At 41.4% G+C, this 16002-nt stretch overlaps 1 protein-coding gene across 1 annotated transcript in view; it reads left to right on the top strand.

The window, feature by feature from the left end:
- LOC113027780 (1-phosphatidylinositol 4,5-bisphosphate phosphodiesterase delta-3-A-like) overlaps nucleotides 1-10234 on the top strand; it is a 33057-nt gene extending 22823 nt beyond the window's left edge. The window contains exons 12-16 of the mRNA XM_026177578.1: nucleotides 4864-4980; nucleotides 5148-5326; nucleotides 5532-5667; nucleotides 8159-8308; nucleotides 8426-10234. Of these exons, the coding sequence (XP_026033363.1) occupies nucleotides 4864-4980; nucleotides 5148-5326; nucleotides 5532-5667; nucleotides 8159-8308; nucleotides 8426-8568 (725 nt within the window). The 3' untranslated portion in view covers nucleotides 8569-10234. The remainder of the gene's footprint in view (nucleotides 1-4863; nucleotides 4981-5147; nucleotides 5327-5531; nucleotides 5668-8158; nucleotides 8309-8425) is intronic.
- Nucleotides 10235-16002: the final 5768 nt, after the last annotated feature.

Below are 16002 nucleotides of genomic sequence, written 5' to 3' on the forward strand. Positions count from 1 at the left end.
AGGTACTGAGACACCCCACATTTCTTTATGTTTTGCAAGTAATATTGTTGGTTTGTTTTATAAGATGAAAGACAGAAGAAGGAAGCCAGGAATAGAAAGGGAAAAGGGACAGAATGATATTTAATCGTGATTAATCAAAATTAATCCACAGCAACCCTGTGATGAATCTGATTAAACATTTTAATTGTTTGACAGCACTAATATATCTGTATACTTACCTATTAGTATATAGTTTTTTTTTAAAATTGCATTTCACCTGAGAGGACCTGTGCTAAAAGATTGAAGAAAACTATTGAAATTCTCTATGAATTTAAGAATATATTCTTTGTTTATTCCCCATTTATTTCATTATATTGCATAAATGTCTGTTACAAGCTTAAATATAAAGTTGAAAAAGTGTAGTTGCAACCAGATGTTGATCAAGTAATTGCAATTAATCACAATTGATTACAGAAAATTGTGAGATTAATTAGTTAATTAAGTCTATTGACAGCACTAATTGCTATATGTTTCAAAATGGATTAAATCAAGCTTGTTAGACAGCCCATGGCTGGACCAAGAACAAGCACAAAAGCACAAAAGTAAAAATCTCTTATCTGCCTTTTATAAGCTCCAATATTAAAATCATACCTGCTTTAAAAGCCTTAACATAAACACATCTCCACCGGCGTGGTGGGAATTAAAAAAACAAAAAACAAAAAAACCCCCTAAATCTTTACTTATCATATGTAAACTAACAACCATTTGAAACAATACAGATATCTGTTGGAAAATAGAACAGAAAATACTCAATAGAAAAGAGAATACGAAATACTTTTACATCTTAGAAATACCTATAGGGGTAACTTTTACATTTTTGTACCCACTTTGTAATATTTGTAAGTTGTTATTAAACACTGATGATTTAATTTCCCTCCCTTCTTTCTCTATTTGATTTTGATCAGTCAAGATTAAAAACTTGTGGAGACTGATACGCTTAAATACGTTCAAAATGACTGAAAGCCCCAATTCACAACTTATACAATACAAAACTCTTAGCACACTATACAGGTCAAAGGATGTTCCAAATGGGCCTTACATCTAGCCCTCCATCCATCCATCTTCTTCAACTTATCCGGGACCGGGTCACAGAGGCAGCAGCCTAAGAAGAGAAGCCCAGACCTCCCCCTCCCCAGCCACCTCCTCCAGCTTGTCTAGGGAAACACCAAGGCGTTCTCAGGCCAACCGAGAGATATAATCTCTCCAGCGTGTCCTGGGTCTGCCTCAAGGCCTCCTCCTGGTGGGACATGCCCAGAACACCTCATCTAGGAGGTATTCTTGTCAGATGCCCAAACCACCTGAACTGGCTCCTTTCGATGTGGAGGAGCAGCGGCTCTACTCTGAGCCCCTCTCGGGTGGTCGTACTTCTCACCCTATCTCTAAGGGAGTGACCAGCCACAATTCGGAGGAAGTTTATTTCCACTGCTTCTATCCACGATCTCGTCCTTTTGGTCACTACTCACAGCCCATTACCATAGGTGAGGGTAGGCTTTGCTTTTCCTCAGCTCCCTTTTCACAATGACAGACCGCATCCGCATCACTGCAGCTGCAGCACCAATCCATCTGTCGATCTCCCGCTCCCGTCTCCCATCACTCGTGAACAAGACCCAGAGATACTTAAGCTCCTCCACTTGGGGCAAGAACTCGTTCCTGATCCGGAGTGGGCACTCCACCCTTTTCCGGCTCAAGACAATGGCCTCAGATTTGGAGGTGCTGATTGTCATTCCGCTTCACATTCGTCTGTGAACCATTCCAGTGCAAACTGTGGGCCATCACCTGATGAAGCCAACAGAACCACATCATCTGTGAAAAGCAGAGATGAGCTTCTGAGTGAAAGCCCTCCGCCACTTGGCGACGCCTAGAAATTCTGTCTATTGAAATTATGAAGAGAATCTGTGACAAAAGGGCAGCCCTGGCAGAGTCCATCATCCACTGAAAAGGAGTCCGACTTATTGCTGGCTATGCGGACCAAGCTCTTGCCATGGTTGTATAAGGATGGAATGGCCCGTAGCAATGGGCCAGACACCCCATACTCCCAAAGCACCTCCCAGGATTAGGTTAGATCTTCATGCAACATCGTAGCAGCATGCCGACCAAGACAGCCCTACTACATTCAGAGCCTTCAGGAACTCGGCTCCTTCCACGGGGCACAGCCACAAAGAAGTTGTTTGACTGCCTCACTGACCTCACCCCCAGAGATAGGTGAGTCGTCCCTCTCTGCTTCCTCCACAGAAGATGTGCCAGTGGCATTCAGGAAGGCTTCGAAGTATTCGTTCCACCACCCAAAAATGTTCTCAGCTGAAGTCAGCAGGACTCCATCAACACTATACACAGTGCAGGTAGAGCATCGTTTGACCCTCCTGAGTCACCTGACGGTTTGCCAGAATCTCTTCGAGACAGTCCAAAAGTATTCTTCCATGCCTTCTCTGAACTCATTGCACACCCTAATTTTTGCTTCAGCCACTGCCCAAGGCGCATTCTGCTTGGCCTGTTGGTACCTACCAGCTGCTTCCATAGTCCCACATGCTAACCAACCCTGATAGGAATCCTTCTTCAGCCTGATGTCTCCCTTCATCTCTGGTGTCCTCCCCCGCCACCTAATCCAACTCACCGCCAGGTGGTGATCAGTTGACAGTGTGTGTGTGTGTGTGTGTGTGTGTGTGTGTGTGTGTGTGTGTGTGTGTGTGTGTGTGTGTGTGTGTGTGGACTGCTGATCAAAGGGTCAAACATCCTTGGTCAGGAAGAGGGTAGCCTCCCCCTCACCCTAGATGGTTCATCCTAGATAACACGGTGAGGAAGTCCTGCAGTTCATCTAAACAAAGAGCACTTAGACTAGAACAGACGCAACTACGTTAATCCTACCATAAAACAATAAGACACGGTATGACCTCTCATGCTCCCAAAGTGCTGTCTAATACACACAAAGTTTGCAGACTATCAAGGATCAAAACCTCTACCAATCTACAACTAATTACAAAACTCTAAGCATATATAAGTAAATATTTCTAAGCATAAATGACAATCAACAATACAAATCTAACATAGCTCAGACCCTCTCTTTGCCCTTGTGCCCAGAACATATGGCCGTTGGTCTGGAGATATGATTACAAAACCGATTGACCTGTGACCTAGGGTGCCCTGGTGCCACGTGCACTAATGGAAACCTTTATATTTGAACATGGTGGTCGTTATGGACAAACTGTGATTTGCACAGAAGTCCAACAACAAAACACCACTCGAGTTCAGATCTGGCAGGCCGTTCCTCCAAGTCTCACTGTTGTTGAAGCCCCATGAGTGTTGAAGTCTCCCAGTAGGACAGCAGGGTCCCCAGGTGGAGCACCGTCAAGTACCCTGCCCAGGAACTCCAAGAAGGCCGGGTACTCTGAACCGTCGTTTGGCACATAAGCACAGATGACAGTCAGGACCTGTTCCCTGACCCAAAGGCGCAGGGAACAAACTCTCTCGTCCACTAGGGGAAACCCCAATGTACAGGCAGCAAGCCAAGGAAATACTAGTATGGTCTTGTATGCCTTTCCAGAGGTTCTGGCAGAGGATATTCTGAAGACCTATCCATTTAGGTTTAGTTGGTGCATCCCATCCTCACCCAAACTGTGCATCTTAGGTGACATAAGTGAATTAGATATTCAACCATATACAACACATCTAGTCCTTACTGCCCCATACATCGATAATAAAATTATCCTTATGAATTGGAAATTAAAAAATGATTTGTATATTACGCAATATAGAAATTTAATCTAGATTAAATTAGTTTGGAGAAAAGGTCTGCCTCCTCCCGTCTGCATTAGCTACACTATCCTTTGTGGTAGAGTCGGTGGGTGCTGGCCTTGGGTGCAACCGTGTTCTGGGGCACTGTTGAAATGGTCCAGAGTCTCTTTTCCTTGGGTGGTGGGGCTGCAGAGGGGGTGACAATCACTACTGTCTGCCTCTCAGTGTTACATGCACCTTAGACATTGGGGGGAAGGTGTAGATTTTGCACTGCTGACCAGCAGTCTTGTACTCATGTCCCATCTGTCCCCTCAACTTTGATAGCACTCTACTTTTCACATAGTCATTCTCACTATTAACACCTCATGCACCTCACACAAAAATTAGGGCCAAGGATATATATTGCTTTATAGACCGGTCGCCACTCTTTCAATGATGAGCATGTACAGATGTACAGATCCTGATACAGGATGTACAGGACTGGTTTAAATGGGTGGTCAGGGAAGCCATTAACATTAAAAGGGAAATACCATCTCTAAATTGAGTAAGGGGGCTAAGGGTACATCTTTCACCATCTTACAATGCTGTGATTGCAGCCATTCCCCAACTCTCTGTGAATGGTGCTTTGATCAGTGGTTGTTTATCAGTGGTAATGACAATTTGGATATTAATGATCGACAAACTGACCTCACAACCTATTTGTTTAAAAGGCCAGCAGTCCTGCAGTCAGCTGAGACTGAAGAAGTCACTTGGATGAGTGTCAAAATGTTTCTCCAACAGAACAGAATCAACTTGGGATATCTGTGTGTGTGTGCGTGCGTGCGTGCGTGCGTGCGTGCGTGCGTGCGTGCGTGCGTGCGTGCGTGCGTGCGTGTGTGTGTGAGTGTGAGTGTGTGTGCGTGGCTAGGCCTGGGCACCTAGCAAGCAAGATCTAAAGATAGAGACTTGTGCACAGAACTGTGTGCTGCAATCTAGATGTAGAAGTTTATATAAACTTAGAATTTGGGTAGAGAAATTCCTGTGTTGACTGTACCTTATTCAAGAGCATAACGACAATGCAAAATGTGTTGAACTTTTCTTGTTCTCTAAATTCAGGGGTGTATTTTGTTCGTCACAACAGTCACCACTTGAGCAGGATCTACCCCTCAGGCCAGCGCCTCCATTCCTCCAACTATAACCCTCAGGAGATGTGGAATGCAGGCTGTCAAATTGGTGAGAGCATTTTTTAATATGTTCTATTTTTAAGAGAAGCAAACAGAAAGTAAAGTAAAGAACTGTCACTAACTGTTCTCCCACACTCGCGCCTCCAGTGGGTAGACTAATGGACATTGTCTCGGGAGGCCTGCAAGCTCTTCACACTGATGTTTTGTTTTCTCCAGTTGCTCTGAACTTCCAGACACCTGGTGAGCAGATGGATTTGAACCAAGGCAGGTTTCTGCAAAATGGTGAGTGTGGGTACATTCTGAAACCTGCCTTCTTGTGTCAGCCTGACAGTACTTTCAATCCTGAGAATGTGGGAGGAGGTCCTGGCCACAGACCTGTCATGCTCACTGTTCGGGTAAGATGGAAACTAAATCTGTCTAGGAGTATTTTAAGCTTGGTGACCAAATGTTTCTTATTGTAACGATTTTAGAAAGCTCTAGTTGCCTCAATATTGATTCCCATTAAAGAAATTTGTCTATTTCTTGAGTGGGTTCTTCTTCTCCAATCTATAATGATACTTTAATTAAATAAAGATCTCTCTTGCTTTGTTGTTATTCCAGGTCATTTCAGCTCAGCAGCTGCCTAAACCAGAATGGGATAAGCCCAGCTCCATTGTGGACCCACAAGTGTGGGTGGAGATCCACGGCGCTCCTATTGACAACAATAAGAAGAAAACGCATTATGTTGAAAACAATGGTATATATATGTCTTTACAATAAAAGATCATTTTATAGTTGAATGGCTTCAGCTTTAAGGGCAGTGTAGTTGTTAGCCCTGTCATCTCACAGAAAGAGGTTCCTGGGTTTGATTGTGACAGGTTATAATTTCGTACCCATGTGGGTTCTCTTTGGGACATAGTACAACATCACTATTTATTTAAGAAAAATGAAGCTAACATGCAGAGGCAACCTATGAAAAAGTAATAACACCTTTATTGCTTTCAGAAAAATTAAGAGAGTAAGTAGTGGCCAATCAGCAGCAAATGTGACCACCTTTATAAAAGAAGTTTAGAAGAAAAGAAGTCAACTTTATTATCTATTCTGCAATATTTACAGGAAACAGACTGGGCCATAATGTCTTTTCCCCCTGTGCAACTAGAAATAATCTAAACTAAAATAAAAATGAGGACCATAAGAATATGAAAACAAATTTGAGGTATTACAATTATTACTCTTTATATATAAAAATGTCAAAAAAATCCAAACATCAAACCAGTTTAAACCCCTACTAACTAGGGGTGAAAGTGGGCTGAAGTGGTGTTTTTGGTGCAGATGTCTGTCCGTTGTGGTCTCGGTACTTTAGTGTCAAGCTAGCACTACACAGGAGGGGTACATAAAAAGGCAATAACTCAGGTAATTTCAAATGAAACTTCTCTATCAGCTCAACAAATAATAGCAAACACACTGTTTGTGCACAGCTTATATGTTTTGTGTGTTTCTGCTCGCTGAAGTTACACCGTGTGTACTTTCCAACTGGCATTTGATAAACTGCAAATTAAAACTTAGGCATGCCCTAATTTTTAAATAATATCTTGGATCTGTGTATGATGTGAAGTTATGATTTTCATATTGTGAAACTTCCTGCAAAACAAATTGAGGTACACTACAATTATATTATTCAAAAGCTGCATGAACATATTCTGCAGTTTAGTGCAGGATAAACAGGTTAGCTTAGCAGTATTGTGAGGAATTTACAGTAAAGCACTGTTATGGACTGTTGCACAGTGGCTGTGATGTTCATGGTCAGTGTTAATTTACAATAACTGATGATGCTTAGATTCATTCATTAAATTCCACCTTCATACCGCCTGTATACTGTCTTGTATAAAGACATTATAAACAGTATATATTAGTGCAGGGGTTAGAAATAAGCCAAGATAGCTTATGAAATATTGGGTTACATCTTGTTGAATTAAGTTGTGTAAATCCGCAAAGAGCAGTGAACCTCAGCAGCAGCAGCAGCAGATCAGCTGAGCACACCCTGTATACAAAGAAAATCTACTGGAGCGCACAATGGAAATTATTATGAGTTGTGTTTCTTTCCCCCATGCTGATCCACTACAAGTACATTTCATCCTTTTTCACTTTATTTGAGTAAAGAAATCGAATCGGTAATTTTACCAGAGTATTTTTTAACACCAGTATCTGTACTTCTACTAAAGTAAACAATGTGTATTTTTGCCACCTCTGCTCAATAAAATTTACATATACTGCTTTTGTAAAAAATCACCATGTTGCGCAGTGTTTAAAACAGTGGGTCAGATGGAAATTGCGATTCTGCCTAAGTATGTGGCTAGAGACTGGCCACGTATGTAATATGCTAAATGTGGAGAAGAAGATAATTCATAGGTGCTTGTGTGCCATGGAGCCAATTTTTAATTCAGTTTTGCACCTTGAGTGTCAAGATATTAAGAATTATAACTACTGTATGTTTTATCATCTCAGAAGAAGAAGCCATGGAAGAAGTAAGAATGTGAAAGAAACTAATAGCGAGTTAATGCAACTACGGATAAACTGTGGTCCTCTTCCTCACCTTAAAGCTCAGCTTCTGAACTGCAATCAGGGCTCTAACACATGAAAACATGAATAAACATGTTTATTTATTCCCGTTATTGTCACCAGTGTGAGAGTGTATAACAGCTAATGTTAAACTTGAGTGTCCTAAGTATCACACTTTTCATCTGATGAAAAATTCAATTATGTTCTGACATCTTATGATTTTTTTTCATTTACTTTATTTCCTTTGCATGGTAAAGTTTGAACTTTGGAAATGCAGTGATGAATGGTGTTCACTAACAGTTCTTGAGCCATGCAGTGATTTCTATTCCGGAATCATGTTAGGTTGTATTAAAAGTGGACAGCTCAGTTTTACACCAGGCATAAAAGCTTAGAAACACTATCACTTCGGGTGGCTGTAGCTCAGGTGGTAGAGCAGATCATCTACTGATTGGAAGGTTGGTGGTTCGATTCCCGGCTTCCCCTAGTCTGCATGCCAAATATCCTTGGGCAAGATACTAACCTGAAATTGCTCTCCGATGCATTGATCGGAGTGTGAATGTCAGTTGTGTGAATGGGTGAATGCACAAGTTGTGTAAAGCGCTTTGAGTGCTCAGAAGAGTGGAAAAGCGCTATATAAGAACCAGTCCATTTACAAAACTTAGTGTGTGAATTTATGTTCTTCATTACAGGCTTTAATCCACGGTGGGACTGCACCTTTAACTTTACCGTCCATGTCCCTGACTTGGCTCTGGTCCGCTTTTTGGTGGAGGATCATGACTATACTTCCAGAAATGACTTCCTGGGACAATTCACTCTCCCTTTCCCCAGTGTCCGCACAGGTATGTGTGGCAGCGAATGGGTTAATATGAGTGTGTGGGTGTGTGTGTGTGTCGTCAACATCAACACAATATGAATAGCCAATATTCTACTTATCTTAAACCCCCTTAACTCTGCAGGTTATCGTCATGTCCGACTGCTCAAGATGGATGGATCAAGCCTTTCACCTGCGTCACTCTTTATACATATTAAGGTCACTCCCTGTCAGAATTCCAAATCTTCAGCAAAATCGCCAACCCACTTTCCAACCAAGAATCCCTAATCCCACTTCTGCCCTTCAGCCACATGATCATTCCATGGTAGTTAATCAGAGAAAACTCAGTGGTTACAGCTTTCTCTCACGGTATCATCAACTGATTCATTTTTTTTACGCAATAGAAATGTTTCAAAACTGTATTTGAGATTTGTTAAGAAGACAACATTGTTATGCAAAGCTAAAAGCCAATTAGGTAATACTATCCATACCAGTGACTTATGATACACCTAAGATTTCAGAGCAGTCGATTTAAGTGTCTGTTTTACCTGAATAATTGTAATAATGTCTCATTTGTAGAAAGCTTCCCAAGTACTATAAACTCTTAGAAGTAGGGTTGGAGTCAGAGCTGGGAACTAATAGAGTACAAGTACTTTGCATTATATACATGCTGTTGTAGTTAAGTAGAATTTTTAGCTCTGTTTTAGATCTGTTTATCTGTACGTTACTTGAGTATTTATTTTTGTGACAACTTTTACTTTTACTCCCTACATCTTAACCAAAATATATCTGTATATCAATATACATATTTTCTACTCCTTACATTTTCAAATGTTTGTTACTTTAAATTTAAAACACTTGAGAAGAGTTATTTCTTGACATTTCACAGATAACTGTTAGTGTATCCATCACAGGTTCTTATAGCATGTGATGAATTAAACAAAGGGAAATCTAGCTAGTGCTACAGAAGAGGATCAAGCATAAAAGAAGTAACATTAGTGGCAGGCAATTGGAAGTACAAAGGTTCAATCAGCTTAATACATACATATTGCCAAAACTATTCACTCACGCATCCAAATCATTGAATTCAGGTGTTCCAATCACATCCATGGCCACAGGTGTATAAAATCAAGTGCGTAGGCATGCAGTGAAAGAATGAGTTACTCTCAGGAGTTCAGTTAATTCCAGGATGTCCTGTTAGGATGCCCCCTGTGTAACAAGTCCAGTCATGAAATTTCCTTGCTACTAAATATTCCACAATCAACTTTTAGTGGTATTATAACAAAGTAAAAGCGACTGGGAATGAGAGCAACTCAGCCACAAAGTGGTAGGCCACATAAAACCATAAAACCTCAGTGGATGCTGAGGTGCATACTGCACAGAGGTCACCAGGTTTCTGAGTCAATTGCTCCAGAACCTCTAAACTTCATGTAGCCTTCAGATTAGCTTGAGAACAGTGCATAGAGAGCATAATGGACTGTGTTTCCATGGCCGAGCAGCTGCGTCCAAGCATTATATAATACAAGCAGTTGGTGTAAAGCATGAGACCACTGGACTCTAGGGCAGTGGAGAAGTTTTCTCTGGAGTGACAAATCACACTTCTTTGTCTGGAAATCCAATGGATGAGTCTGGGTTTTGTGGTTGCCAGGAGAATGGTACTTGTCTGACTGTACTGTGCCAAGAGTAAAGTTTGGACAGTTGGTATTGTACGCTGTGTTGGGGAGTAATGGAATACATGTGCGTTACGTGTTTAAAGTAACTGTCTTCCGTTACACTTACCGTTTAAAAGGGTGGTATTCAGAATACAGTTACTTTGTTGAAACAAAGGGATTGCATGGCGGTCTTTTCCTGTTTCATATGTTAGGCTATGCCCTCTTTATTTATGGTAATTCCACGCTGGTGGACACCCAAACAAAACATGCATTAAGAGCCTCTAATGACCGTGTCTCAATCTCGCGGCCCATGTCACCTCTACTTGCAGCCCGCATATCAAAGTTGACCCAGACAACAAAGTAAAGCTAGTTTTCGGCTATGAGCCCGACGCGAACCGACGTATTAGCCAGAGGTCCCTTTACTACGGTTCGGAGCCTGTTTTATACACGCGCTGAATAGTTTTCTATACGAGATCGCTGCAAAAAGTGCAGCCTTACCTAATGTCCACCTACTGTTACTCATTTATATTAAGATTTAAATATCTAGTTGGTATTGGCGAGTAACCTTCAGTGATAGTAATAAATCACAGCAATAGTACAATCATGTAGTTGTAAAAAGCATGATAATATATTAAGTAATCCAAAGTATTCAGAATACGTTACTCTCATTGAGTAACATAACGGAATACATTACAAAATACATTTTGGGTAATGTAATCTGTAATCTGTAGTGGAATACATTATAAAAGTAACCTTCCCAACACTGGTTGTATGACACCAACTGTCTCCCGGTGGGACATGCCTGGAACACCTCACCCAGGAGGCGCCCAGGGGGCATCGTTGTCAGATGCCCGAACCACCTCAGCTGGCTCCTTTCGATGTGGAGCAGCAGCAGCTCTACTCTGAGCCCCTCCCGGACGGCCGAACTTCTCACCCTATCTCTAAGGGAGAGGCCAGCCACCCTTCGGAGGAAGCTCATTTCTGCCGCTTGTATCCGCGATCTCGTTCTTTCGGTCACTACCCACAGCTCGTGGCCATAGGTGAGGGTAGGGACGTAGATCGACCGGTAAATTGAGAGCTTCGCTTTTACACTCAGCTCCCTCTTCACCACGACGGACCGGTGCAGCGTCCGCATTACTGCAGCCGCAGCACCAATCCGTCTGTCGATCTCCGGCTCCCTTCTCCCATCACTCGTGAACAAGACCCCGAGATACTTGAACTCCTCCACTTGGGGCAGGAACTCATCCCCGACCCGGAGTGGGCACTCCACCCTTTTCCGGCTGAGAACCATGGCCTCAGATTTGGAGGTGCTGATCCTCATTCCCGCTGCTTCACACTCGGCTGCGAACCGTTCCAGTGCGAGCTGGAGGCCCTCACCCGATGAAGCCAACAGAACCACATCATCCGTGAAAAGCAGAGATGAGATTCTGAGGCCACCAAAGCGAAAGCCCTCCGCCACTTGGCTGCACCTAGAAATCCTGTCCATAAAAATTATGAACAGAACCGGAGACAAAGGGCAGCCCTGGCGGAGCCCATCACCCACCGGGAACGAGTCCGACTTATTGCCGGCAATGCGAACCAAGCTCTTGCAACGGTTGTATAGGGATCAAATGGCCCGTAGCAATGGGCCAGACACCCCATACTCCCGCAACACCTCCCACAGGACACCCCGAGGGACACGGTCGAATGCCTTCTCCAAGTCCACAAAACACATGTAGACTGGTTGGGCAAACTCCCATGCAGCCTCAAGTATCCTGGAGAGGATAAAGAGCTGGTCCAGTGTTCCGCGACCAGGACAAAAACCGCATTGTTCCCCCTGTATCCGAGGTTCGACTAGCGGACGAACTCTCCTTTCCAGCACCCTGGCATAGACTTTCCCAGGGAGGCTGAGGAGTGTGATCCCCCTGTAGTTGGAACACACCCTCCGGTCCCCCTTCTTAAAGATGGGGACCACCACCCCGGTCTGCCAGTCCACAGGTACTGCCCCTGATCTCCACGCAACATTGCCCTATATTAATGTATCTATGATAAAATATTGGTTTTGCAGTGTTGTTTTATCATTTTTTAACCAGTGCAAAATAAGTATGAGTCAGGTGGATTACATTGTTATCCATTATACCATTATTATGGTAATATTATTAGTGATACCCGAGTCATACCAGAGCATTGTGGTAGAGTATAAAAGTGTACATGTTTTGATTCACCTCTGACCTTACTTTTCCATCCTCATCTAGGACCATGAGGGTAATGAGATTTCAGAGCCAAAGGAGGTTTCTCCTTAGAAAGAGTAGAGCCGCTGATCTTCTGTTTTCAGGGAATGCCCAAGTCTGGCCAGGAAAAGTTATGTATTTTTCCAGCTTGGGAAGACTTTGGGGCCTGCTAGGAGGAGGTGGATAATGCTGCTAGACTAAATGTATCCCTCACATATCCTGTTGCCACATTGACCAAACATTTTCCTCTGCTGTAGATAAACGTGATATACAGTGCTGTGAAAAAGTATTTGCTCCTTTCATGGATTCTTTTTTGTTGTATATTTCTTACAGTTATATTTCAGATCAACAAACACATTTTAGTATCAGAAAAAAGATAACCTGAATACATACAAAATACAGTTTTTAAGTTTTAAGTTTTTATTTATTACAAACCAGGTCCTGTGTGGAAACTTAACTGCAGTTTCTCCTGCGCTGGCTGGGGAAGATTTTTAATATTGTTTTTCTCCTTCAACCATGTTATGAGCATTGAAGTTGCAGACTGTGTCCACAAGAGGACACTCTGCGGCTGTCCTGTTGGTAACACATGGAACAGCTGATCTGAGCAGGGTGAAGTGTAAAACAAGTAAATAAATAACTACAAATAAATGTTAGGGTAATCGGGTCATGTTTTATACATCTGAAAGAAAAGACTACAGGAAATTCACTGGAATGTCAGAGATTTAAAATCTCCAAATATCAGTATTGGTGTTAAAAGATAATATATTGATCTGACTTTTTTTTTTTTTTTTTAAAGGTTACAGAACCTATAACATCTATATAAAGACAAACTATATGAGAACTTTTTAATTCAAATCGAAAGCGTTTTTAGCACTGGGTAGTGGACAGACAGTATTATTCTGAAGCTGTAGCTTACTGTAAACATAAAGGCTTAAAATGATTAAATCGATTATATAATAGACATGCAAAATCTATTTGTCAGAGTATGGTAGTTTTGTCACATATTTGTTCGATGTTTACTTAAGATACCACGTGGGCATGTGAACATAAGTTTAGCACAAATGGATATTTAGAAATGTCTGAGACAAGAATTGTACATTTACTGTCAGGCCCATCATTTTATGAGACAATTAAATGACAAAACTGAAACAGAACTAACCAAAAAAACATGCTGATATTCTGCTAAGATCACAAAATGGTAAATGGCCTGCATTTGTATAGCGCTTTACTCAGTCCCTAAGGACCCCAAAGCACTTTACACTACATTCAGTCATTCACACACTGGTGATGGCAGCTACATTGTAGCCACAGCTGCCCTGGGGCGCGCTGACAGAGGCGAGGCTGCCGGACACTGGCGCCGTCAGGCCCTCTGACCACCACCAGTAGGCAAACACGGGGTTAGTATCTTGCCCAAGGATATTTGGCATGCAGCCAAGAGACAGCCTGGGATCGAACCACCGACCTTTGGATTAGTGCTCTGCCACCTGAGCTACAGCCACCCCAGGTTTTATAAGTTATTTCTCTGGATTTTCCTCACTTTCATTTGTACATTGTAGGTTAAAATATCAAAAGCTGTTTTCTGAACTGTAGAAATTGCAGACAAACTCAAATTTGAACCTTTTCCACTGTTTTTGTTATTATTATATTTAAAATATTGTGTTTGTGCATACATTCTGTACACCAATCAAACTTGTGATATTTATAACAAACAATTCTTCTGAATAGTGTTGAACAAACTGAAAAATATCACTGTCAGCTATAAATAAGTATTGATTTCAGCATTGTTGTCTCACTGTCATTATTCTGTTGTTTTGTATAACATTTAAAGACTTTTCTTTTTCAATCTTTCATTCTTTATATTTAGTTTACAAGAATTAGTGTCTTGTGGAGTGGTTGGGTGAAGCCATTTATTATCAAGAAATTGTGTTTGACCTGTTAGTATCGCAATGATAGCAGGATTTCAGTGTTCATATTTATTTTTTAATTATTTATAAATAAATATTCATATGTTTTATCCAAAGTAGTCACTTTGTAATACAGTTACTCACTACAAAAGGATTGTTGTTTAAATTCTTGTACTTACCCTGGACTGTGGCCTTCAGGTGGAAATTGATAGTGTAACCCTGGCATATAAAAAGTATTTTGCCCAACAACTTGTTTTAGTTAGTAAACTTGAATCTATTTAATTGGACAGAAACCAAAATTTTGCTGAGGACTTTTTACATGAGAGCCACTAAGTCCCCCTGAGGCAACTCTTTCGATGGAGCAAAGATCTGTCTTCTTTGAATGCTGTTATCATAAATAATCAAAAAATAAAGAAATCAAGCAGGTCATTTGCTGAATCACATGATATTTTCAAACCAACCAGAACCTCACAACAAAGAATTTGAGTCCACAATGAGCTCAGCACATTGCTCTTGTTGACTTTATAAACATGGATTCCTTTCAAGTCAAGTGAACGGAGGTAGAAGCAAAAAGATTGTATACTGGTGGACAAAGGAATATGATGAAGTGCGGAAATAAAGCTTTTAAAATGTTAAAAAGAAATCAGAATTATCAGAATCCTGCTGAATATAAAAAGTCACAAGCTAATGTAAGAAAAACCATTAAAATGCAACGGGGGACAGTTGGAGGGGCTTTTGTAATTCTGTGGGGAGAGAGACAGAAATTGATAAGGTATGGTCAATGATCAGAAGGATGAATACAATTATAAGAGAATATGGGCACCCAGTATTAAATGATGGGGAAGTTACAGCAGTGAAAAATGAAGATATGATGGCAAAAACCTTTGGTAAAATTCATAACTCAATTAATATTAGGGATAGAGTTTGGAGGTAGGGAAGTTACCACAAAGCTCATGTGGCACATAAACCAGAGAAGGATGATACAAGCCAGGAACCTACAGACCAATTGCTTTAACATCAAACATCTGCAAAATAATGTAGTGTTAATAGTGGGTTAATTATATCAGTATTGGATTATGGGTGTATAGCATATAATTCTGCTGCCGGAGCAAGTCTTTGTGAGTCTGCACAGGTGCATTTAAAACAACCCCAACAGCAGCAGTACAGGTAGACGGGAGAAATGCCACTAGAAATCAGAAGAGAGCGGCTAACACTGAACTACTGGACAAGTCTCTAAGGACATGGTCAGCATCATCCAACAAAAACTGTTTTTCAATCCTGCTGGGAAAAAGAGGAATGAAGAGCTTTGGGTCGACACTGAGTCAGAAAGCACCTGAACTTAACTCATTCGCTGCCATTGACGTCTATAGCCGTCAATTGCAGTGAATGAGTCAATGGGTTTAACTCATTCACTGCCAATGGCTGGCAGTGAATGAGTTAATCTGGACAAGATCAGCATTAGTGAAACAGCACCATTACCTACAATACCACCATGGATGCTGTAGTAAATTTCACACTATTGGACAAAAAGAACAAGGATAGGGGTTTTATTTTAAATTCACATACAGCACAGGAATACATTGGTCTGTATTACAAGTATGTCAAAATGTACACAGATGCATCAAGGAAGACCAACCAAAGTGGGACAGCATTTATTGTTCTTGAGTTTTGTTTCAAAGTAAGGAAAAGGATCAGTGATGGATCATCAGTATACACGGGTTTCAATACTGTTGGCTGTCCAGTGGATTGAAGACAGAAGACCATTAAGATCGGTGATATGCTCAGATTCAAGTTAATCATTGGCTAGTTTGCAAGACAGTCACTCGGACAGCAGATCTGGCATTCTGATAGAGATTCAGCAAACACAAAGTCAATATGATGGGGCTTATGGTCACATTCTCAAGGGTACCAGTGCATCGTGGAGTTAAAGGAAACAAAATAGCAGATAGGACAGCA

This window comes from Astatotilapia calliptera, chromosome 8 (assembly GCF_900246225.1).
Source record: "Astatotilapia calliptera chromosome 8, fAstCal1.2, whole genome shotgun sequence".
Lineage (NCBI taxonomy): Eukaryota > Metazoa > Chordata > Actinopteri > Cichliformes > Cichlidae > Astatotilapia > Astatotilapia calliptera.